The sequence below is a fragment of the Diaporthe citri genome, assembly GCF_014595645.1.
Source record: "Diaporthe citri strain NFHF-8-4 chromosome Unknown scaffold_6, whole genome shotgun sequence".
Classification (NCBI taxonomy): domain Eukaryota; kingdom Fungi; phylum Ascomycota; class Sordariomycetes; order Diaporthales; family Diaporthaceae; genus Diaporthe; species Diaporthe citri.
Genome location: NW_025064851.1, coordinates 1,654,501 through 1,677,387, shown reverse-complemented (window position 1 = coordinate 1,677,387; position 22,887 = coordinate 1,654,501). Strand labels below are relative to the sequence as shown.

Sequence of the window (22,887 nt, the reverse complement as noted above, 5' to 3'; positions counted from 1 at the left end):
GATTAACGATCTGATAGGGGCAGGATGTCCTCCATGTGTCGGATGTCTCGAGCGATGGACTGGCTCCTTTTGAAACACATGCAGAAGTAGACTGAATAGTCACTGTCCAAAGCCATGCATAGCGAAATTGACTATCATTGCCTACTAAGTACACTGTCTCTTATCCCATCAGGACAATCATTGTTGTTCCAGCTTAGGGGAGGAACTCAAAGAATACAAATAGTCTCCACTCTCTATCTATATGTATACACTGAGGTATTCACAGACCTGCAGCATCTTCTGGTCCAGTTTCTAGATGTCGTTACGGCAGCTCAAAAATTCTTGGGGCCTTCCCTGGTTGTGTCACTCCTCACTTCAGTATCCGGCCATGTTTCAGAAACTTGGAGGGATCTCGGGGATGAAGACGACATCTGTCTGCGCGAGGTGACGTGTTTGATGCGACAAGCCAGGCCCTTGAGAACGGTCTCGGTTTACTTTAGTTGGGGCTTGAGTGAAGCTTTGGTTGTTTACAGAGCGCAGGGCCATTGAGCCTGGAGCACCAAGCGGAAGGTCAGGCGGCTGCTTTAGGTACGGGACAGCTGCCACTAAGTTCGACCTTGAAGATTTTAGTTCAGCTGGCCAGGGGTGATATTGGAAGGTTCCTGATAATGGCACCCTGCCTCCCAGACTTTCAAGGTTGTTCCATGTCCCGATTTTGGAGACTTTCTAGCCGACAAACGAGCTAAATGCTTGGAAGCTATCAATGCGAGGCCCGGTTCTTGCTTGCCCGAGGATGTCCATCCACATTCCGCAGTTGTACCTATGGATCTGCAACCCCAATAGCTGGTCAGGTGGGCGATACTGAATCCATACTAGGTGCGACGGTCAGTTGCAGTCTCGCCATGCTCAGAAGACCTGACCAAACCTGTTTAGCCAAGTCAGATGCCCCGCGCCCAGCAGACCCCCTGCCGTGTGAATGATGCTTTGCATCGTCAGTGAAATTACCTGTGACCCCGCAACGAGCCAAATATCCGAGAGTGTAACGTTGGAGTGCAGGATGGCTCGAAGTCACTATCTGCAGTGATTCACGCGCCCGAAATGGGATGAACCGCTGCGTGTTAAGGCTTGGCTCGGGTTCGATAAATAGGTACCTCCCTCTTTTTGTTCGACAATCTGAGGGGCATCCAAAATCCTGAAGCCAGTCCATGACAAGATGGCAGGACGTTATTCTTGGTTCCTGCTGCTCACCCAGCTCCTTGTCGACGGCACTGTTCCGGTGCTCGGCCAGAACACGAGCACAGATTTCCTTCAGTATGTCGACCCCCTCATCGGGACCACCAATGGCGGTCATGTCTTCCCGGGAGCTACCTTGCCCTTCGGCATGGCAAAGGCAGTGGCCGACGTGGGTAGTGATGAACGGCAAGGCGGCTACGCGTCTGATGATGGCGAGAGTAAGAATCCAACATGCTGTCCCGTTTTAGACACAAGGACTAACAAGCCAATTCTTACGCAGTCACTGGGTTTTCACACATGCACGACAGCGGCACAGGGGGTGTAAGCACCCCCGGCGACCCAATGAGGGTTCAGGAATTACTGATGGCCCTCGACTAATCACACCAGCTGTATCATTTAGGGACAAGGAAAAGGCAACTTCCCAATTTTCCCCCAGACGGGCTGCCCTGAGGACGATATATACCAATGCGAGTTTCCAAAGGCACTGCGAGCATCGAAACGTGTCAATGAGACGGTACAGGCCAGCCCAGGCTACTTTGCTCTGTCGCTGAACACGTCTATTCACACGGAGATGACCGTGACAAACCACACTGCCCTCTACCGCATCACTTTCCCAGGGCCATTGTCCAACACCTCAGCCGCCGCCCTACCATACAGCCCTCTGATTCTGGTCGACCTGACAGACCTGTCTAACAGCCGCAGCAACGGCAGTATAAGCGTCGATCCTGGCACGGGCCGTATAGTAGGCAACGGGACTTTCGGCCCATCCTTCGGCGACGGGAGCTACGACCTGCACTTTTGCGCCGACTTCCAGGGCGCATCGATCCGCGACACCGGCATCTTCCAAAACAACCGGCCTGGCCGCGAGCCAAAATCCCTGCGCACGTACGGCACAGGCTCCACGAGCCCGATCCCGGGCGGTGCGTGGGTGCAGTTCCATCCACCGGACGAGGCCGACCAGATCCGAGTGAGGGTCGGGCTGAGCTACCTCAGCGTGGACCGGGCGTGCCAGAACGCCGAGGCGGAGGTACCTGGGGACTTCGACTTCGATGGCACGAAAGATGCTGCGGAGGCTGCGTGGAGGACGAAGCTGGGCGTTGTTTCCGTGGACCCGACTGGTGTCAACAGTACCTTCTTGACGACGTTCTGGTCCGGCTTGTACCGGACCTTTATCTCGCCGCAGGACGTGACCGGCGAAAATCCACTATGGGAGAGTTCTGAACCATGTAAGTACCTAAACCCTTCAGTCCTTTCGAGGAAGCACGGGCTGAACGTGACACCGTAGATTACGACTCCTTTTATTGTATCTGGGACTCATACCGCAGCATTCACCCTCTTATCACCCTGCTTGATCCCCTCAGCCAGACTCTCATGATACGGAGCTTGATCGATATATACCGCTTTGAAGGATATCTGCCTGACTGCCGGATGGACTTGTGCAAGGGATTCACACAGGGCGGTTCCAATGCGGATGTTGTGCTTGCAGACACGTTTGTGAAAGGTCTCACAGAAGGGATCGACTGGGAAACAGGATACGAAGCTGTCGTAAAAGACGCCGAAGGTGAGTCTTCACTATAATAAGTCCAAGCATGTCTAACGTAAAAGTGCAGTCGAACCGCCGATATGGTCAGTTGAAGGCCGGGGAGGTCTTGCTAGCTGGAAGAGCCTGAACTATATACCCGCCGATGACTTCGACCCATATGGCATCGGGCCATTTACGAGGTCGGTTTCTCGGACAGTAGAGTACGCTTACAACGACTTTGTCATTGCTCTCATGGCCAAGAGACTCAACAAAACCGCCGATGTCGAGAAGTACATCGAAAGCTCGGGGTACTGGGCGAACCTCTACAAGGCGGACCAGACATCTTTCCTCAACATTTCACAGGATCAGAGCCCCCTCGTTGAGAGCGGATACACTGGATTTCTGATGCCCAAGTATCTGAATGGTACCTTTGGGTTCCAGGATCCGTCTCTCTGCTCTCTGTTGTACAACTTCACCTCGTGCTACCTGAAGTAAGTTCCATTCTCCGATGTGAAATCAAGCGCTGAGTGACAGCAAACTGACACTGATATCTTTTGCTAGCGCCAACGGACACGAGACATATGAGGGCAGCTCATGGCTGTACACATTTTACGTACCTCAGGACATGGCTACATTAGTTACCACCCTGGGCGGTCCCGAAACCTTCGTTTCGCGGCTGCAGTACTTCCTCGATACGCCAGGTCTGAACTACATCGGCGACGAGCAATCATTCCTGCCCACGTACCAGTTCCACTATGGAGGTCGCCCCGGGCTGTCCTCGTACTATCGGCATTTCTACATCCCCAGCCAGTTCAACGATTCGGTCAACGGCATCCCCGGAAATGACGACAGCGGTGCCATGGGAAGTTTCATCGGCCTGACCATGATGGGCTTGTGGCCCGTCAGCGGACAGGACGTGTATCTCATCACGCCGCCGTTCTTCAGGGAGGTCAACGTTACAAACCCGCTGACAGGCAACACCGCGACGATCCGAAATATCAACTTTGATGGGGACAGCTACAAGAACATCTATGTGCAGAGCGCCACATTGGATGGGCAGCCCTACACCAAGAATTGGATCACGCACTCTTTCTACAGGGATGGTGGCGTGTTGGAGCTGACACTGGGTGCGAACGAGAGTAGCTGGGGAGTACGGGATGAAGACCTGCCTCCAAGCATCTCGACCGGGTATTTCACTTGATGCAGCATCCGTTTGGATCAACGGTTGAGAATTTAAACTCTATACATGGAAGTTGTTCCCAAATAGAAGCTGTCCTCTGGCGCCACGGATATGAAACGACTCTCTAAAATTTACAGCTCATCCTTGCTGTCGGGCTTGACCGCATCCTGACCCTCTTTGTCCGGTGACACACCCGCCTTCGCGCTCAAAACTTGCGCCTTGATGGTGAATTCCATCTTCCTTTCCTTCGTGCTCCTATCAGGGGTCGTGTAGTCTGTGGGCCACGCAACAACACCGCCGTCGACCAACTTGGGGCCGTACTTGGTCAGGTCCGTCAATGTGGCTAACGAGAACAAGAGTCACTAAGTGTAGAGAGCCGTAGAAATCGAATTGTGGTCTTACCTTCACATTTGCTGCCCTCGGCAACCCACAGCGGCAAAGTCTCATAGACCGCGCCGGGGGCAAAGATGACAGTTCTCTTCTCGTCCAACGGCCTCAACTTGTCCGCCTTGTCCGCGTCTGGTAGCTTGGCCGTCTTCTTGACCGTCTCTCCCTCGGCAGGCTTCTGGTAGACCGCGAATAGGCCCTTCCCGGGGCCCTCGCTCCGCTCCTCCTCCTCGATCCACTCTCACCTTGACGGGGACATCCGCGTACTCCATCTTCAGAAGATTCCGCTCATACCGGTGTGCATCAACCCCGTCCCACCCGCCCGGGTACGGGCGCCCGCCAAAGAACGTCTTCAGCGCTTCGCCGTATGGCTGCAGGCCCTTGGGCTCGGGCAGTTGGAGGTCATGGAGCTGGTACTCGAAGGCTTTGAAGGTGCGCTGGCTCTCGCAGCTGGCGTCGAAGTTGGCGAGCTTGGGGGAGGAGAAGGGGTCTGTCCAGGTGAAGTTCTCAAGCTTGGACGGCTCGATCTTGGGCGGAACGTTCTCGTCTGGTTTTGGCATGCCCCCTCCCAAGACGGGAGACAGCAGCAGTGCGACAGAGAGGAGGGACGGAGTCTGCATTGTGAGGTTGTTTTCCTAAGACAGGGAGACGAAGGCTCCTGGATTGGACTTGTAAATGAACAACAATATACAGATCTAATGATCCACAAGTTTTTCTGTCAGGCACAGGCCGTTGTTATATGGGCTGAGGAGTGGGAAACTGGTTCGCTGTCCTCATCGGAAGCGCCTTCCGCATTACCCTTTTCGTCCGCCGAGCCTAGCAGAGCACTCGAAGTGATGCGTGACAAGAAAGCGCCACATTCGAACGAAATAATCATTTCTGTTGCATCCAACATGTGATGTCAAGCAATCATGCGGTCTTCAATCCTTCCCCTACGTATCTCGCAACCAGGAACACGTACCCACACGTGTCCAGCCAGCGTCCTCCACTCTGGCAGAGGTTCTGAGTCCAAGACAGCCCCATACCTAGGTAGTAGCTGGCACCGAACCCCACTTTGAACTACCTCCAACCTCCGTGCCTCCTACTTAAGATTATTGGAGACCGTCTTCATGCTTCCCCCAATTTACCCCAAAGCCATCGACTACCGTCTCCAAGCCTCCAATGACGCTAGTCTTGCTCGCAACTTCAGCCTGCATCAAGTAAAGCCCGGCCTTCTCGTGGCAGAATGCGTCAAATCCCTTCAATGTCAAGCCGTCTGTCAGGTGATGGGTTGGGACTGTGCCGCTCATCAGCTGGTCCATAGCCGGCTGCACTTGAGGTAACAAAAAATGTTGAGACACGGAATATTAGGAAGGGTTCGAGTAAGTTGTGTTGGGCACATTGTTATGGGCGTAGGTGAGAAAGAGGTTTGCCTGTTTCCTAGCAGAGTAATATCAGTATGCAATCCGGCGAGTCTAAAGCATTTCCATATACTAGTAAGTTCCGGGTGAAGCTATGATGAATCTCCCCACACGAATATGACTAAATGTCAAATTGCTCCGGGGCCATTGACGTTGAAATACGCCTGCCGTCTGTAATTACGGTAGAATGAACGGACTGCAGATTAGAGGTAAAAGTTTTAATACTTATGATGACAGCTAGGGACGATGTTTTCGGAAGCGGCCACCTGCTCAGTGGGCTTTTGACCTCACTGCCTTTGATCTGGCCTCTGGGACGATGGCGAGCATACCGCTCTAGGTAACTCCGTTCCCTTTGTCATACCTTTAGAAAGCTGAGTCCGTTGTCCAAGCATGCCTCGGTGTGCACTTATTGATTAATATTTACTTTCCGCTGCTTAATGGACAATCCTTGGTAGCTCATCTCAGAAGTTCCTTCTCGAAATATGACAAATGTCTTGTCTAGATGCAGTGCCTATCGTGTATTTATCTTGTCAGCGTGAGGGAATATTGGACCCCCGAAAGCAAAGTTCGAAGGTCCATTGGTGTTCGAGAAAACATAATTGTCAGAGCTATGATTACCCCAGCTTTGGATGTCTCCTGGACTCATATCAGCTCGCAGCTTAACTTTCCGAATATTTGGAGACAGTTATTCGAATGTATTTCCAGATTTGCCCAATGTAAATTTGCTTTGTGTCCAGAAAATTAAGTCTGACCCCACCTCGACCTGATTTCTGCATCAATTTCCAATTGAGACTATCTCAAACTTATGCTCCAGGTGCCGTTTTCCTGCAAAATCATCGAAGCACAGTGATCTCCACGGCCTGCCTAGCCTATGTCAACCAGCCCTCCAGGGATCAACAAAACAAGTGTTGCACCTCCAGTGATCCTTTGCCTTGATCCCAGTGACGATGTTGTCAGCGTCCTTTTCCATCAGCAGCCTAGCCCACTCGCGCATGCAGAAAGCATGCTGGTGCGGCACGTAGGCACATTCCTGGTAGCGCATGGGGCTGTGGATCATCTGGCCACGCTCCTGGTAAACACCGTAGTCGAAGACGGTAGGAGTTGGTGGCTCCTGTTCCTGCTGAGAGAACATCAGGCCACACACGGTACACGTCGCCGGGGGGTCGCGCTCGAGCTCCTCGATCGGGACGTGTTTGGTGACTGGGAGCAGGTCCCTCGCGATGACGTGGAAGGCCACGCGCTCCCCGGCGAGGAGGTCGTAGAACGTGTTGCGGACGTCCTCCATCCGACTGTCGAGTGCGACCGCTATCGCGTTCAGGTCTCTTTTGTGCTCGTCATTACGGCGGACCAGCGCTTCGAAATTTTCGATCATGTTATGGTAGGAGTCCCAGAATTCCTCGTCAGTGAACTTCGGCTTGATGTGTGCTCTTGGCGACCCGTCAGCCGAATCAATGCCGACGCGAAATCTATACTGTAAGTCATAACGTGCATCTGATGGGTAAAGCATGGGCACAAGGGCTTGTCCAATAAAATCAGCAAGCTCCACCGGGACTCCCTGAATTGCCCATGTTAGTCTATGCCGCCATGTGGAAAAGGATGACATTGTCGAGGCCCAAAACACCACCAGAACCAAGCATCCTCGAAGTAAGGCTCTGATCTTGCAGTTCCAGTAGCTTTTGAATCCTTAGGTGCATGGGTCTACCTACATTATCAAACGTCAAAAATGAGCCAATAATTTGCAGTGCACTCCACTGTACGCGTCCGAGCGCATCTGGATGGTTGTTAAAAAGCGTCTTTCGACGTCTCATAGTTTCCATAATCGCCTCGCATTGCGTCCTCGACTTTACGACGGCCGACTCGTGTGTGGGCGGGTCAACATCATAAAGCAAGCTCGGCTGTGCCTCTTGCCAGTTCTGGGCGGCTGCGTAGCTGGCACAGTTCTGAGCAGCTTGCCGCACTGTCGATTCGCCGAACCGGTGCCTCAGAAGCGTAAGCACCCTTTGGGCCTCGGCAGTCCGGAATGCGCGTGATATGTTGTACATCGCTCGGTTCTGCCCTGGTTGACAGGGGCAGGTCGTAATATCGTCGGTGCATCTTGGGCATCTCAGTTCTCCTATTGCCCCGTGTGTCAGATTCTCGGATCACGGTCGTAGAGTACAAGCCGACTTTGGTCATTTATTCCTATGCCAATTTTCTTCCTCCGAGAATACTCGTGGGCGGAGCGCAGAGGAGGGTAGGGTGCTTACTAGCGATTGTCTCAACAGCACTCTGAAGACTGACATATTCGGTCGCATGCAATGTTTTGGGGAGTGCCTCATTCATGAGGACGGCCAGAAGATCCAGAAGATTATTTATGTAACGAGTGATATTGGTAGCGAGATCTTGCGCATTGGTCAAATCAAACGTGGATTGTCCATGGACGACGGAATGATTGAATGTCGCCCAGGCATTTGTTGATGTGTGTTGCTCGCAAGGGCCTGAGAACCTGACATCCCGGATCCCAAATCCATCACCGACGCAGGGAATCGGGTTGGAGCATGGCACTGTGGACTCTAGTACGTGTTCCGTATTTGGCCGTCCGTTGCCCTGGGGGCACTGTTTTCTCAAGATTTAGTCACATGTTCTCAGGTTGTTTGCGCATCCAGTGCTATAGCAAGCCAGTATTTTCTTAAGATTTAAGTTCTTGGGTTTGCATTGAGCATACTCACATTGTAACGCCTAATGTATGTTATACACATTTTGCAGTCCGGCTCGTCTCTCGTGTCTGTGTGGCAGCACGGCAGGCCTAGGTGAGACACGACTCAAATTAGCCATTGACGGTCAGAGCTGGGACTTATACCTATCCCTGAAAGGACTTTAGCACCCAATGAATGATTGCGCAGCTGGCGACAATGCCAAAGGTCCACCCCCGATCGCAATAAATGTCCGGAAGCATCGAAGGTCGATGAGGACAACAAAGACCGCCTACGTTGCTTTCAGCATACTTATCAACAATTGCCAGAGCAAATGGACAGTCCTCACACAAAAGTTGGGCTTTATGATAAAGACAAAGATGCGTTTTGCAGCTGACCATTACGGGATCGTGTGTTGATAAATACAGTATTAGAAAAGCTGTGTATGACTTTAATTGAACGGGCGAAGCAGGTGTGACAGGCACGGGCTACTAATGCCACCGTTGAAATTGTGTCAACCCAAAGATCAGCAGAAAATAAGGCAAGAGCATTTTCCAATCTCGTCCCATTACAATTGCTCTTCGGTCGGAAGCCTTTCTTGATGTGCACTAGTGATGCCTCCGATACTGGAGAGGCGGGAACACCTCCCGTGATGGAAGTGAGACTGGGAAACGCGCTCGTCAAGTCTTGATTTCACTATAGTACGCTTATTATTGTGGTGTGCTTCCAGAGTATGAACTGCCAACCTTCCGCTCCATCCTCATAACTCCTCGCGTCGCCTTCGTGTCGTTTGGTCTTGTAGTTGTGTCTTCGCTGTTTCCTGTACACAGGGATTGTCGTGTCGAGCGCAATCCCGATGCTCCTGGTAGCACCACATTCCTTAAAGTTGCTTCTAACACCTCGTGCGCGAAGCTCGTCGGCCAGTCTGCCGGCCACATTCTTCACGCGGCAGTCCTGGTCCTGGTCGTGGATCGCTCGGAGGCTCTGAAAGCGACTCTCCACTTCCAATAAGACGACGAAAAAGATCATTCGGTGTCATTGCCCGGAAGAGGTTGACATCAAATGCACTTTTAGCCTCGCTGTCAGGCGGCTTGGCCTCGGTAGAAGTGGTTGACACCATCGGAGGCTGAAGCAACTGAAATGTACTTGTGGCCAGCAATGGGGGAGACTTTGATGACTTCCTCCTCGGTACCCAGACCAAGGACACCCGGCCGCTGATTTCGTTCGCTTCCGAGATCCAGTACGCCCCATCTCAGCCTTCCGATGTCCCTGCGCGACCTCATGAGATTATCAAGTTGGATGCCTGGATTCTGTCGACACTCAAAGTCTTCGTCCTGCCTGTCCGATGGTGTGTTAGACGGAGAGTAACTCGCAATGACCGCCGAGTCGGTGCCAACGATGACGGACTTCAAAGGCAGGGGGCGAAAGCTGAGGATGACCGGAATCCCAGCAGCGACTGCGGCAATAACAAGACCGGGGATCATGGCTTGAACGGAAGACCCCATATACACGTCAACGTCATTGAATTCGAACTCGGAATGCCAAAAAGAGACGCCTAAATCAAGCCAAGGTTAATCCTTCCAAGCCACACAAGGGTGTCTTAGGCGGATACGGACAACGACTAGTACCGCTTACACTCTGTAGAAACACACTTACTTGCAATGGCATTACGTATATCGTCTGACTGAGGATCCAACCCAGTAAGGCTTGGAGGTAGATGAAGCTGGTTCCCCACAGAAGAGGAAACTGGAAGGCATGGGTGGTCACTTGGTGCGCGCCATGCTTGGAGCTTACCCGGAGCTGCTGAGCTTTCACAGCGAAGTCCGCCCAGTATTTGCCTTGGAAAATAGTCGAATATAGAGAACTGAAGGTGAAGCAAGAGGTCGAAATAGCGAGTTGAGGCAAGTTCGTCGTGAGACAATAAGCGAGCAATGTCGCCGTACTTGTGTTGAAGCAATCGAATCCATAGTCGGAGTTAGACATTTGGATGATTCGGTTGCCTATGCTGTCCCCAAAGTCGTGATCAAATCTTCAAAGCCGTCAGTGTCACCCCTGCGAATGAATTTGACAGACATAGGTACCTACTGTAGAGATGAGGAGCCAAACACGGAAAAGAAAACGGGCCCACCCACGAGAAATAGCCCAATGGGTGTGTACGTCCAGAGCCACATGCGCCTGCTGACGACCTGTCCACACCGCTTCTTGGCATCTTTCCACACAATGGGATCTGTATCAGACATTCTGGTGATGTCCAGGCCATGTACCATGAAGACTGTCAAAGCATCTCCGAGACATTGGCATGACTCCTTCCGCCAGTGGAACGAAGACACCAGAACACTCAGGATGGATCCCAAGAGAACACAGACCAGGCTAATGAGTAGAAAAGGGCCCGACACGAAAATTTTACAGGGTGCTGAATAGGGCTCCGGCAGGCAGTACTTGACGGCCAGGGCCCGGTATTCGGAGGAAATATTACCACTCCCAAATCTCCCATCTGATGGAGGGTAAAATTCATCATACGCAAACCATGATACATGCCACGCCTTAAGATCCTCTAAACCAGTGCTGGATTTAGGGAGATCGAATCCAGCACTAACGAAATCGCCTTTGCAGTAGGTCCGAATGGCGTTCTCGCTTGAGCCAGATCGTGTAGTAGTGCATATGGGGGAGAATGATCACAATGCATTGACAGCCTCGGGTTGGTATTCATGGATAGTGTCGTTGGTATAGGCGTGCGGGGTGCTGTTCCAGACTTGAGTCCCCTTCCAGCCTTTCGCATCGGCATCGGGCCCGGTCTGAAAGATAAGCAAAAGGTTGCGATGACTTTGCAGGCCCATCGGGTCTAGGAAACATGTGTGCAGGCAGTTTGGGATGTCCAGCCTGGCTGGCCCAATTCATCGATGCGGATCGAAACCCCGGCAGAATGTCGTAGAAGTGGGATTGAACTTCGGTTGTTGAATTATATGCAGTCGGATCCAGGAAGGCCACACCCGGATACACAAAGTCTGTGCCTGTAGTGAAAGCCTCACTGGCAATGAGTACAGAATATGTAGTTGATGTGTATACAATGAATGAGACGAATGGAAGAATAATTGGAGAGGGATGCTAATGGCGACAAGTGAAACCCACCAGAGCTTCCGCCAATGTGAAAGCTGCCGTAGGTTGCGGAAGGAGTGGACCCTAATGTCCAGGGAACGGCTGTGTGAATGAGCCTCGCGGAGATCATCAACCGTGGGCGAGGACACCAGCCGTATAAAGAAGTCGAATGATACACTCATTCCAATTGCTGTAATGGCACAAATAAGCTGCATGCACTGGTTCACGACCTTGGCCCGGCTGCACTGTCCGGCGTAGAGCTGGGCGATCTGAAACACACCTCCGTTGGCAGAGGAGAGACTGACACAGATGATTAAAGCTACCAGGATGCATGCTGACAATGCGTGGAATTTTAAAGCATCCCTATGCCAGCTAACGGAGTGATTGGAGTTTTGGACGTATTTTACTGCCAATGGTGCATATTTTGGGTTGATTCCTAGCATTGTTGCTTGTTGGTTGGGTACCGACTTGTTGGAATCGTTGCAAAGGCGCCTTAAGACTCCTAGATATCTCTCCTATGTCAGATCCCAAGGTTCTGTGCGAAGAAATTCTTATCTATTAGTAGCGCTTACCTTAGATCTGTTGAATTCACTTCACTAGAACAATGGAATGCGGCGCTGTTCCATGAAATGGAGGAAGATATGACAGAGGTATAGGGCGAGATGAGATTGTAAATAATTCTTGAGACTATGAGATACAACAGCCCAGCTAAGGTATATTTTAGGTTCAGCGGGTACTAGTAGGTGCTGGTAAATACAAAAATCTATTTGGGTAAGGCCCATCACGAGATAACTAGCCACAGCCACTGCTAGCCTGATGCAGGAGGTTTCTGTGTAACAATACACAATTCGGTTGGGCGCAGCGCTCAACCAGCTGTAGCAGTGTCGCTGTGATGGTAGTTCATTTGTCAAACCGAAACATCAGCCAGCCATCTTATGTCATTTGATATCCCTTGTCTCATAATCTGGAGGGCTTGGTGGGTTCATTTTACTCACTGTTACACTGCATGAGTCTGGGCAAGGGTTTGCAAGAAGGACAACATAATTCTGGAGGTGGCTGATGTTCGGAATGCTGGTGTGCCTTGTTCTGTTCCGGGTGCCAGACGGTGTGCCCAAAATAGGACCATGCCGAATGATTGGTGCACACCTACCCAGGTGCCTACTACCAAGTGTGTACTTCTGCCAGTGCCTCTCGATCAAGTATATTAACTAACATTTCTTGCAGTAAGGTATTCGAGGAAAAGGCTGGCAATGATCCCAATGCTCAGTTCAGCATTCATTATGCCACCTCCAACCATAATGGACCGACCTACCCCACTCGTGGTGAGCTCTACCAGCCACCCGCCGGGCGAGGTGCTGCGTTCCCTCAGATCGCCAATGTCGGCGGCATTCTTGTGAGTCTCCCGAGCGTGCAACTTGATACATTGTAAGGCAAAGGATCGCTGACTGAGTCTTGGAAGGTTGCCTCCTACATGTCTGATGTAAATGGGCCTAATCTGAATTTAGAGGACGGCGCAGACTTCTTGGTAGGGACCAGTACCGACGATAGCTTCACCTGGAGTGACCCAACTTTGATAGGTAGTGGTACCCACCGGCCAGGTCTTCTCGCCCTTGACAGCACGACCTTCTTGGCTCTGTGGACATCAGATGACCTTGCGGGATTGCTGGTAACTCAGCGGTGGAAGATAACCTAGTTTGATAGCTATGCATGGAATTAATAACATGCGGCTTTGTTTCTGTGTAATTAGTTCAGGTCTTTGCAAGGAGTGGCTACAGTCACCTTGAGTTTTGACGTGTAATCAAGTGTCCCTTGAGGGCACCACCCACGCGAGGCCAGGTTAATAACTAAGAGAAGGCCGCTAGAACAGAGCGTGATCCCAGGTCAGAGGAAAAGTACACAAAATGTGGATTAATCTGTGAGCATGGCAAATTTGGCCTTGCGCAGCAGTCCCTAATGATGGACTGTAGGGAATCCCCCTACTCGAGCACACCGTCCAGATAACGAATACGAAATATGGCGAGATCATCGAATTGTTGTTCCCTCTCGATTCCACATCATCGAGGTAATCGGTAGCCCACTTGGAAAATTATCCTCATGATTTTTCTAGGTCACCAGGATCCTGGGCATTGTCGTGGGTATTGCAACTTGTATCCGCCCCAAGGAGTTAGTACATCTGTAGGTCGGTAATCGACAACATGAGATCGACTAATTGTGATACCAAGAACGCAGGAATTCGCAGCCGATATGGATCACAGCAGTGAGTGGCTTGCATCCCCGAAGGCTACTCAGTGGCAAGCCCCATGGGTTTTATATTGAAGTTTTCTATTGCCTAGAAATGCCGTGTCCGCGAACGATATAAGAAGGGAACTATAGAGAAATGTGCCGTTCGCATGCCAAGCTCTTAGACTCTGCTGCACACACCTAGTCACGTGCTAGTCTCTAGTCTGTACTGGAACGTGCTGACAGGCCGACAAGGTAGCACTGCGTGGTCGATCTGCTCCACAGGCATTATCAACGACAGGGTCTCGATTCGCTGTTAAAAAGAAGCCTAGCCTTGGGCCGATGGGGCACACTCGAGGTTACTGCAACAATATGGGTACCGTAAGAGTTTAGCCTCCGGAGTGGAGCATTCTCCCACATGTATACCATTGGACCTTCTCCGTGGAGGGGTTGCTTCCTCGTTCCGACCGGGCGAGATCTGAACGTCAGAAATTTGAACCCTACATTATCGTCAATTGCCTTTTGCTTGCCTGGCCTGTACCCGCGATGGATGCGACATCCTCTTCTTTCGGGTGGCACAACGCCACGCCCCTGGCAACTAATCCAGCCGTATTAGTCGTGCTTGTACCATTTCTGACCCTAGTCCTCTCCTACCTGGTGTCATGGATCACATCGCCACTGCGCGGATTCCCAGGACCAGCTCTAGCATGTCAGTACAAACCTCCCGCCCCCGACCGAGCCAGGCCTAAGCTAAAGGCATGCAACAGCTTGGACAAACCTGTGGCGTATGCGGTACGCTTACGATGGATCCATCCATACCACTACTCACAGGATGCACCAGAAGTATGGGCCGGTCGTCCGCATGGCCCCAAACTATCTTGACCTCGATTACGACACGTGTGCTTCTCTGATCAGGACCTGTTTTGATACCAAAGGGGTCTGGAGGAAGACCGAATGGCACGCCGTCAGCGGCTTCAAGGTCGGGAAGGAGACCAGATACAATATCTTCAGCGAAGTCCGCCCCGTAGAGCACAGCCTCATGAAGAAGCCGGTGGCCAAATACTGGACTACCAGCGCGGTCTCGCGGATGGAACCACATATCGACAACGTCGTCGCATTCTTCGCGAAGCAGCTCCAGGACCGTTTTGCAGACGGGGGCGATGGGGCAATGGGGAAAGCGTTCGACTTTGGAAATTGGGCCATGTTTTGTGAGCAATAATACCACTTCGATATCTTTGTACGGTGATATTCTGACTGGCCTCTGTAAACAGTTGCCTGGGACGCGGTAGCCAAGACAACGATGAACAAGCGCATCGGTTTCCTGGATCACGGATCTGACTTTGACGGGACGCTTGCCACGGCTGTAAAAGCCTCGAAGTACTTAGTCACGATTGGCATGTATCCTGTGCTTGACAAATTCCTCGATAAAAACCCGGTGTATCGCATTGGACCACCGACCTACTCGAACATCGCCGCGCTGGCAGTCAAGCTATTGACCGATAGGCTGACCGGCCAAGATGGACATGATGTGGAGCAAGATCTTGATTTCATGGATCATTACATCGAAGCTAAGAAGCAGTACCCTGATATTGTGGATGACACTATGCTCATATCATGCAAGTCCAATCTCCCAACCCTCACAGTCACGGTCATCCCACGAATCACAGGCTAATGAATCTCACTATCTACAATAGATGTCCTCGTCAATCTAGCCGCCGGAGCCGACACCAGCGCCGCAGCTCTTCGGACGATCTTCTACCTCAGCCTCAAGAACCCTGGTGTGTGGGAAAAGCTATCAGAAGCAATTCTTGCAGCCCCGTTCGCTCAGCCCGGAAGCGTCCAGTTACCAGCACCCTACTCCCAAACCCGGGCAATCCCCTACCTCGAGGCCGTCATCCGCGAGGCCCTCCGTCTGTACCCGGGCAACCTGTTTCCCCAGGAGCGCGTCGTGCCGGCCGGGGGCCTCAAGCTCCCGGACGGGCGCTTCGTCCCCGAGGGCACGGCCCTTGGGTTCAACGCCTACGTGATGCACCGGAACGAGGCGATCTGGGGCCCCGATGCCGAAGAGTTCCGCCCGGGGCGGTTTTTCCGGTCCGAGGACGAGCCCGAGGCCGCGTTCAACGACAGGATGAGGCTGTACAACGACAGCGACCTGTCCTTTGGCGCGGGCAGTAGGAAATGCATCGGGATGAATCTCGCCATGATGGAGGTGTACAAGGCTGTGGCGACTCTGGTCGCTCTGTTCGACTTCGAACTCGCCACCCAGGACGAGTGGACCGTCAAGGCCGAGCTCTTTCCCAGGGCGAGGGGGATTGTGTGTAGGATTCGTCAAAGGGAAGGGATGTTTTTGAGGTCAGATATCGATTACAGCAATTAGTGCTCGTCTTGATCAGAGCGATGTGATCGGAAGCCACCAGGCTTGGTCTTGGTGCTTTATCAACATTCATAGCTTAGGATGACTAAGAGCAAGTTGGGCCTTGAACGACACTTCGAGATAAACATGGGTCAACGAAGAATATATAAAGGCATCCAGTTACACGCTTATTTACTTAGGATAAAGCCACACTCGCCACGCTGGGTGATGCTATTAAGCAACAGGCCCCTCGGAATGCTCCAAGTTGGCCTCCTTCTCGCCCCCAAGAACGCCACCTTGGTGAGCGACGGAGCCCCGCTGCTGGAAGGTGGTAGTGGGCACCCAGTTCTTGCTCTTCCTCGCAGCACTCAACCCCTTCATCTCCGAGTACAGCTCGTCGACTTCCTCCAAGGACAGACCCTTGGTCTCGTAGATGAAGAAGTAGACGAAAGAGATGCAGATGAAGCAGCAGCCAAACCAGATGAAGAACACCTTCGACTGCAGGTTGGCATAGCCTTCGCCGTAGTTGACAAGGTAGGGCGTCATGAATGCGATCGCCCAGTTAAGGAGCCACTGTGGATAAGTGTCAGCGGTTGAAGCTGAGTAATGGGATGTCTCAAATATTTGGCAACTTACGTTGGTAGCAGTGGTGATGGACAGAGACCTAGCTCGGTGCTTCAGGGGGAAGATCTCGCCCGTAACGACCCATGCAAGAGGACCCCACGTCGAGGCGAAGAAGAAGATGTAGATGCAGACAAAGGCGATGCCCGCCTTCTGCGCAGCGACGTTGTGCACGATGATAGCACCGGCAGAGTCCTGGCTCGTTGTCAAGGTTCCAAGCATGGCGACGAGGAACTGAGAGGTGGCCATGCCGACCGCACCCCAGAACAGCAGGGGTCGACGGCCGAATTTATCGACAGCGTACAGGCCGGGGAGTGTCGAGAAGACGTTGATCACAGAAGTAATGATCTGGATAACGAAGGCGTCTTTCAACCCGGAGTTCTTGAAGTATTGCGTTCCTGGGATTGGACGTTAGTTAATCATTCTTGTTGATGACAGTGGCTGCCAAAGGCAGAGAGAATGGGCTCACCGTAGTAGAAGATAAAGTTGATGCCAGTCAGCTGCTGAAGTCCCTGGAGGGCCATGCCGGTAAACTGGCGCTTGATCATGTCTCCACGGAAGCAGTCGATGTAGCTCGCCTTTCCGAGGCTCATCTCGTAATCGTGGTTTGCCCGGACCTCAGCCAACTCGGCGGCGATAGATGGGTGGTCCGCAGGGAGACGTCGAAGGTACCCCAGAGCTTGGGCGGCCTTCTCCCCCTTGCCCTTCTTGATCAAATAACGCGGAGACTCGGGCAGGATGAGCATGCCACCGATCAGGATGATCGCCCAGGCGAATTGCACAGCGACCGGGATACGATACGATCCGGTATCGTTGCGGTTGGCCGTAGCATTATCCACGACAGCTGCCAGGAGAAGACCGATGGTGATTGCCCACTGATATGCGCCTACTATAGCTCCTCTGATCCACTTTGGAGCCGTCTCTGATTGGTATAGAGGGATGAGAGCCGAGATGAGGCCTACACCGAATCCAGCAAAGAATCGGCCGGCGAGGAAGAGGGGTAAAGCCATGGCGGCAGTCTGGAAGATGACACCCAGGACAAAAACAAGAGTGGAGGCAATGAGGGCCAGTCGACGCCCAATGTTGTCAGCCAGGAAAGGCGACGTTAGGGCACCGAAGAAGGTGCCTGCTGACAGGATACTGACGATGGCGGACTGTTGGGAGGGGGAGATGTCGAGCTCGTTGGTGGTCGGGTTGCGGTAGCCGGTAGAGAAGAGGTGTTGGAAGTACGGCATGGCGAGGATGCCAGAGATTGTGCCTGTGTCATATCCGAACAGAACACCGCCAAACGCAACAAAGGCGCCGACGCAGATGGCGGGCCATGCCTTGCCGGCCTCATCCCTGGGCTTGGCGATAGATAGTTTCGCCATGGTGGGTGTTGGTATATCGAGAGCGAGGCAGATATACAATGGCGACTGGAAGATGAGAAGGAATACCAGTCGTGGTGTTTGAAGTCAAAAAACCAGTGATGCTGCAGCATGGAGAAGCGAAAGTCGGACTTGAACGGGAGGTGGGAGAGACCCCGGGCTTATTATAAGCAGAGGGGGTAGATCGACGATGGTTAACTAGTGACTGTCCCGTCAAGGTGAGTTGGAGTAGAGTACCATTCACCCCGTTCAACCAATCTGATGGGTTCCCACTCTGGGGGAACCCCAAGCAAAGCCGGGGTCGCCAATGGGTAGGGCCGAAAGGCTTATGGCACTTCCCTGGCACATGGGCACTCTGATGGGGCTCCACGTTTCGAACCTGGGGATGCTTGGCCCTCGTTGGAGGAGGTACCCAGTCACGAGCCCGGGACAAAACTTGCCACCGCCCAGTGGTACGGGTCCTATGCTGTCGATGGTCCCCCACGGGGACGGGGCACCCGAGTCAAGGCTAGTAGTAGCAAATGCAACTTGGCCTGGGCCCGTCCCTGGATCGCCCACGGCCGGTCCGACTGCGCCCAGCCCCAGCTCGACACAATGTGATTGACTGCGTAGTCTGATGCTTTTTGCGACAGTCAAGCCCGGCTTCACTTGTCCAACGTTCTGGACCAGCTACTCTACGCACCAACCAAGGAGGTCTAAATTGGTCGTGGTGTGGCGTCTGAGGCTCGTCGGGACGTGGGACACTACTGTCAAAGGTCTCCGCACGTCGATGACGGAGTGGCGTCGGGGCAGTCATTTGCAAGGTGAAGATCTGCCGGTATTTCAGTGACAGGCCTTGCCTGCCAGGTGGAGCGTAGCAATGCGCAGGGTCCTGTGGGCTTCACAATTTCACAGTCTGGCTGTGCCTGTGTCTCGAAAAAGCCTCGAGTGAACCGCTCTTCACAGGGTCTCATGGTAAGCATCCATCTTTTCAGCTCTGTGACAGTAGCGTGGTTGAAGGTCGAAGTGAATGCTGAAGCACCCCATGAGCTTCCCCAATTTCCCCGGACTTTTCTCCTCATGGTTGCAGAGCTTGTGGGAGGTTGCAGCCACAGCCGGACTGGCCTGGCCTTGGCTCCATCTTGCCGGGGCCGTTAAGCTCTGCCGAGACGCTCCTACCGATAGCTTGTTTCGACGCGCCAATACTTTCGCAACAAATCTCGGCCGCTCGCCGGGCCACACTCACGGGGTCTGGCCCTGGGTTGTCCTGGGGTCGCGAAGAGGATCTGACAACGCTGAGGTTATGTGGATGTTCGTCTAGGGTCGTGGATATATTACGACGGATGCTTTGCCGTAGGAATGAGCTGCTAGGTACACGACCTGACAGCGGCAGAGAGTTCAACCAGAACCAGGAATGACGTATGAACTTCCCCACTCGAGCTGCCAAGTTGCTTCAACACAGACCGTTACCATGCATCTACCTGACAGGTGCTCCTGGCTGCCTGGAAGGAGCGATGGGCATCCAACATCTTTGACCGGAACAGATCCGAACTCATACGAATCACATGGAAATCAGCAGGCTGGATGGGATGGTCATCCAGCTGCTGGAATCCCATACGAGAGGTCATGAAGACTGGTGGCCAACTCTTATAATCCCACTAGTGTTCGTCTGCCCAGGGATCCTGCCACGCGGGACTTCCCTGGGGCAATCTCGGCGTAAATGCTTAGCATACGAAAGATCAGCTCACATTGGTGTTATCCACCTGCATTGCCCCCCCCCCTGGCCCCCCAAAGCAGACGGCCAATACGCGGCGAGTCGAACAGCGCTCGCAATCGGTCCGTTCGACAAGCTCCAAGTTTCGAGTCCCCGCTTAAGGCCCGATCAGAAAGGTTGGGCCCACACGTATCCCCATCCCCATGAGAGCTTAAAATCTGGATTCGGGGCCTAGGCCCAGATTCTTGTTGAGGCTCAGCTCGAAAACGTTCCAGATCTGTTCACCTCATTCCCCGTGTATATCGCGGGGTGTCTTGAACAGCACCGCATCATCTAGTCTTTAAGCTGAGTCATCCTGACGACCGACCATACGACACATGCACAGACTGGTCTTGGAACTCTGGACATCATGCTTCTTCATCTGGTCTCGCACGGGATCGTATCTAGGTAGTGTGCATGTGAGCTGACCTGGTCGTAAGCCACCAAGTGGGATATAATGTTTCGAGTTAGAAATGGGAATCTGCGCGCTAGACTCGGCACCCTACTATCGAGTTCGTTCATCCACATGGCAGACTGGCTCTCCGTCACGGAAGGAAAATCCCGCAGATAGAGGTCATCATGGACTGACGGCATGTGCAAGGTGTGCCCCAGTAGTACAGCCTAATACTCACACAAACAGCGAATGACGACAAAGATGCAATTGCTTTAGAATCAAAAAAAAGATTCAGGAGGTGTCGGCCCTGTCAGGTCTTTTCGGTCAGGGGCACTCATCAGCGCGAGCCCGAGATCATGCGTGGTTGCTATCGGGTGCGGCCTTAATACCTACTGTGGCTCTCATGTCCCTTGTGCGAAGAACAGTGCAGACCGAAGGGTTAAGAGCAGTTTTGGCTACTATTACATTGCATCATGGTGAGTAAGAATGCGCACAAAGACGAGACTCGGCCAGAGATTCAGGGATGAGCAGGTGTTTTTGGGAATGTGCTGGGAGCCTTCAACACCGGACACCATCCGCCAGTAACGTTCTGTGAGTCGCAGAGCAAGGTAGGCGGACTGAGGGAGCTGGGCAGGCGGATTATGGCTGGCCAATATGCCTATCAATCACCTCGAGCTGTGACCTGGCCCCGAGAATCATGTGTTGCGCTTCAGTAACGCCATCTTAAGTTGCAACACCATGAAACTTCGGCGTCTTCTCGCTCAATCTGACGGCACAAAAGATTGTTGCGAAGCTAAACATGGATACTGAAACAGTTCCAAATCTGCTGCTGAGTACCAAGCACCTGCCACTGGATCATGGTCATTGGACACTATCCCAGCATCTCGGCCCTGTCGCTGCCACTAACTAGCAAGACTGGAGTAGATACAAAGGCAATGTCTGCCGTCCTTTGCAGTGACATGCTGCCCAGCTCAAGCCTTTGCCACCACCGCCATGGCGTGATGCATTCGACGACGTATGCTATGCGGATTGGACGTTCGGCTTGCCGGCGATGAAATCTCACTGGGAGCATTTATACCCCTCTGACGTCCATGTAACCTCCTTCGCGCGGCCCCCGTGCAGCTTTGGGAACGGTACAGACTGGCTTGCCGCTGCGTTGCAGCGGGCTGGTGGTGCATGAACTGACCATCTTACATCTTGGCTGGTGTCGGACTCTGATAATGGCGAAATTTTACGCTTAAAATGATGGCCGCATTGCAGCCGGCTCTAGGGCTGGCTTGAAACAAGAGTGTGGACAACATGCATGGTAAGAAAATGCTTCGTTTGCATGGCATCCTGCTCGCATCGAAATGGTCTCGATATATTATGTGGCAGCATTTTATATTGATAATGAGGCTAAGCTTCTATGTGCAGAGGTAGAGTGCGACGAATGCTCTATAGTTGGACTTTCATACTGAAGTTTCGCCAGATAATTAGGCACTTAAGAACTTAGCGACTTCTGGGGCTAAGATTTCATGTACACGACTTGTCCTATGACGATCTGTCAGCCTCACTATGCCCCCATAGCCTCGTTCGCAGAGAGACTTGTTTAAACTTACATGTGTCCGCTGTTGAACCAAAAGTAGGTATCTAACGGGCCAGAGCAGCCATATTTCTCCCAATTTGTCAAGACGTCTGCGTACAGATACCCGGCACAGTAGTCGGTTGTGTTCGTGATCCCGTAGTCGCTCGCATTATCTAGAACATCGTTCAAGAAGGTGTTCGCGTCAAATACCAAGGTCGTGACCCCATCGTTCTGGCTGGAAAAGTCATCGCTGTACTGTTGAAGGGTCTCGCCCCACCACCCTATCATCGTGCTGTTAGGTGATGGATTGGGCTTCTTTACGTTTCCGGGCGTTCGATCCAGCGGAGGCAGGTTGACAAAGAAGAAGTTGTGATAGCCCGCCTCAACCAGAGGCGTCACGGACAGGGAAAAGATGCTGGAGATAATGGAGTCAAAGACACTGGGGAAGTCGTAGGGCCCGGTGGCCTTTGCCAGGTCATTAATATCGTTGATTCCGATCCAGATTGCGACGAGAGTTTCAGAAGGCGAGACTTCTAGCTCATCTTCAAACACTGGCTGCCCGTAAGTCAGGAATTGCTGAGTCTGATTGACCAGCGGGATGGTGAAGTTATGATGAAGCGGCGTGCTGCGTTTGTCAGTTGCTTGATGTGATACGAAAGACAGTCGGTTTCAATCTCACAATTCTGTCGAGACATCTGCGCCCGCGAACGCAAAATCCCACAATTGCAGGTCACAAGACAGTGGTGATGTCAGTCCAGGCTCCAAGCCGCAACCCGTCAGGTACTGGACCCAGTTCGGTCCACCTTCCGCCGTTCCAGTGAAGTTTTGCACGATCTGGTTCGCCAAAAGAGTTTCTGAATCGTAAGCAAAATTTCCTGGCAGGTAATCACCAATGAAGCTATAGTTCTGACGCCCGTAGACTCCTTGGACGTAAGTATATGAGTCGCCGAAGGCAATCCTAAGATCCCAGGTCAGCTTCCGGATACATTGCCTTGACAATTTCTTTTTGGAGAGACGACAGCCAAACGACTCACAGATGATTTATGTTTTGCCATTCGAATGGGGCAGCAGGCGGAATCACCGAGGCCGTGGTCATAGACGCGACGGACATCAAGCCGATAGAACCAAGGTGGAGCGGTGAATGGTATTGTGACGGGAGCATCTCGG

The 22,887-nt window shown here is 52.5% G+C and overlaps 8 protein-coding genes across 8 annotated transcripts; 3 read left to right on the top strand and 5 right to left on the bottom strand.

Annotated features, from left to right (window-relative positions):
* Positions 1-1,192: 1,192 nt before the first annotated feature.
* INS49_012491 (uncharacterized protein) lies at positions 1,193-3,935 on the top strand (the record flags this gene model as incomplete). The annotated part of the gene is made up of 6 exons (XM_043173194.1): positions 1,193-1,430; positions 1,493-1,533; positions 1,613-2,438; positions 2,498-2,773; positions 2,823-3,225; positions 3,296-3,935. The coding sequence occupies 6 exons, from the start codon at positions 1,193-1,195 to the stop codon at positions 3,933-3,935; spliced, it is 2,424 nt and encodes an 807-aa protein (XP_043022491.1).
* Positions 3,936-4,045: 110 nt separating this feature from the next.
* Positions 4,046-4,921, bottom strand: INS49_012490 (uncharacterized protein; the record flags this gene model as incomplete). The annotated part of the gene is made up of 3 exons (XM_043173193.1): positions 4,046-4,257; positions 4,317-4,479; positions 4,547-4,921. 3 exons carry the CDS (start codon positions 4,919-4,921, stop codon positions 4,046-4,048), a joined length of 750 nt encoding a protein of 249 aa, XP_043022490.1.
* A 1,654-nt stretch (positions 4,922-6,575) lies between these two features.
* INS49_012489 (uncharacterized protein) lies at positions 6,576-7,743 on the bottom strand (the record flags this gene model as incomplete). Its single annotated transcript, XM_043173192.1, has 2 exons — positions 6,576-7,256; positions 7,579-7,743. 2 exons carry the CDS (start codon positions 7,741-7,743, stop codon positions 6,576-6,578), a joined length of 846 nt encoding a protein of 281 aa, XP_043022489.1.
* A 1,712-nt stretch (positions 7,744-9,455) lies between these two features.
* INS49_012488 (uncharacterized protein) lies at positions 9,456-10,613 on the bottom strand (the record flags this gene model as incomplete). Its single annotated transcript, XM_043173191.1, has 4 exons — positions 9,456-9,928; positions 10,030-10,057; positions 10,168-10,402; positions 10,459-10,613. The coding sequence occupies 4 exons, from the start codon at positions 10,611-10,613 to the stop codon at positions 9,456-9,458; spliced, it is 891 nt and encodes a 296-aa protein (XP_043022488.1).
* Positions 10,614-12,593: 1,980 nt separating this feature from the next.
* On the top strand, positions 12,594-13,535 carry INS49_012487 (uncharacterized protein; the record flags this gene model as incomplete). The annotated part of the gene is made up of 4 exons (XM_043173190.1): positions 12,594-12,637; positions 12,694-12,862; positions 12,929-13,135; positions 13,437-13,535. 4 exons carry the CDS (start codon positions 12,594-12,596, stop codon positions 13,533-13,535), a joined length of 519 nt encoding a protein of 172 aa, XP_043022487.1.
* A 700-nt stretch (positions 13,536-14,235) lies between these two features.
* INS49_012486 (uncharacterized protein) lies at positions 14,236-16,092 on the top strand (the record flags this gene model as incomplete). Its single annotated transcript, XM_043173189.1, has 5 exons — positions 14,236-14,398; positions 14,457-14,897; positions 14,961-15,309; positions 15,421-16,007; positions 16,085-16,092. 5 exons carry the CDS (start codon positions 14,236-14,238, stop codon positions 16,090-16,092), a joined length of 1,548 nt encoding a protein of 515 aa, XP_043022486.1.
* Positions 16,093-16,276: 184 nt separating this feature from the next.
* On the bottom strand, positions 16,277-18,033 carry INS49_012485 (uncharacterized protein; the record flags this gene model as incomplete). Its single annotated transcript, XM_043173188.1, has 3 exons — positions 16,277-16,615; positions 16,679-17,061; positions 17,133-18,033. 3 exons carry the CDS (start codon positions 18,031-18,033, stop codon positions 16,277-16,279), a joined length of 1,623 nt encoding a protein of 540 aa, XP_043022485.1.
* Positions 18,034-21,750: 3,717 nt separating this feature from the next.
* INS49_012484 (uncharacterized protein) lies at positions 21,751-22,882 on the bottom strand (the record flags this gene model as incomplete). The annotated part of the gene is made up of 3 exons (XM_043173187.1): positions 21,751-22,345; positions 22,400-22,678; positions 22,755-22,882. The coding sequence occupies 3 exons, from the start codon at positions 22,880-22,882 to the stop codon at positions 21,751-21,753; spliced, it is 1,002 nt and encodes a 333-aa protein (XP_043022484.1).
* Between the last annotated feature and the right edge of the window lie 5 nt (positions 22,883-22,887).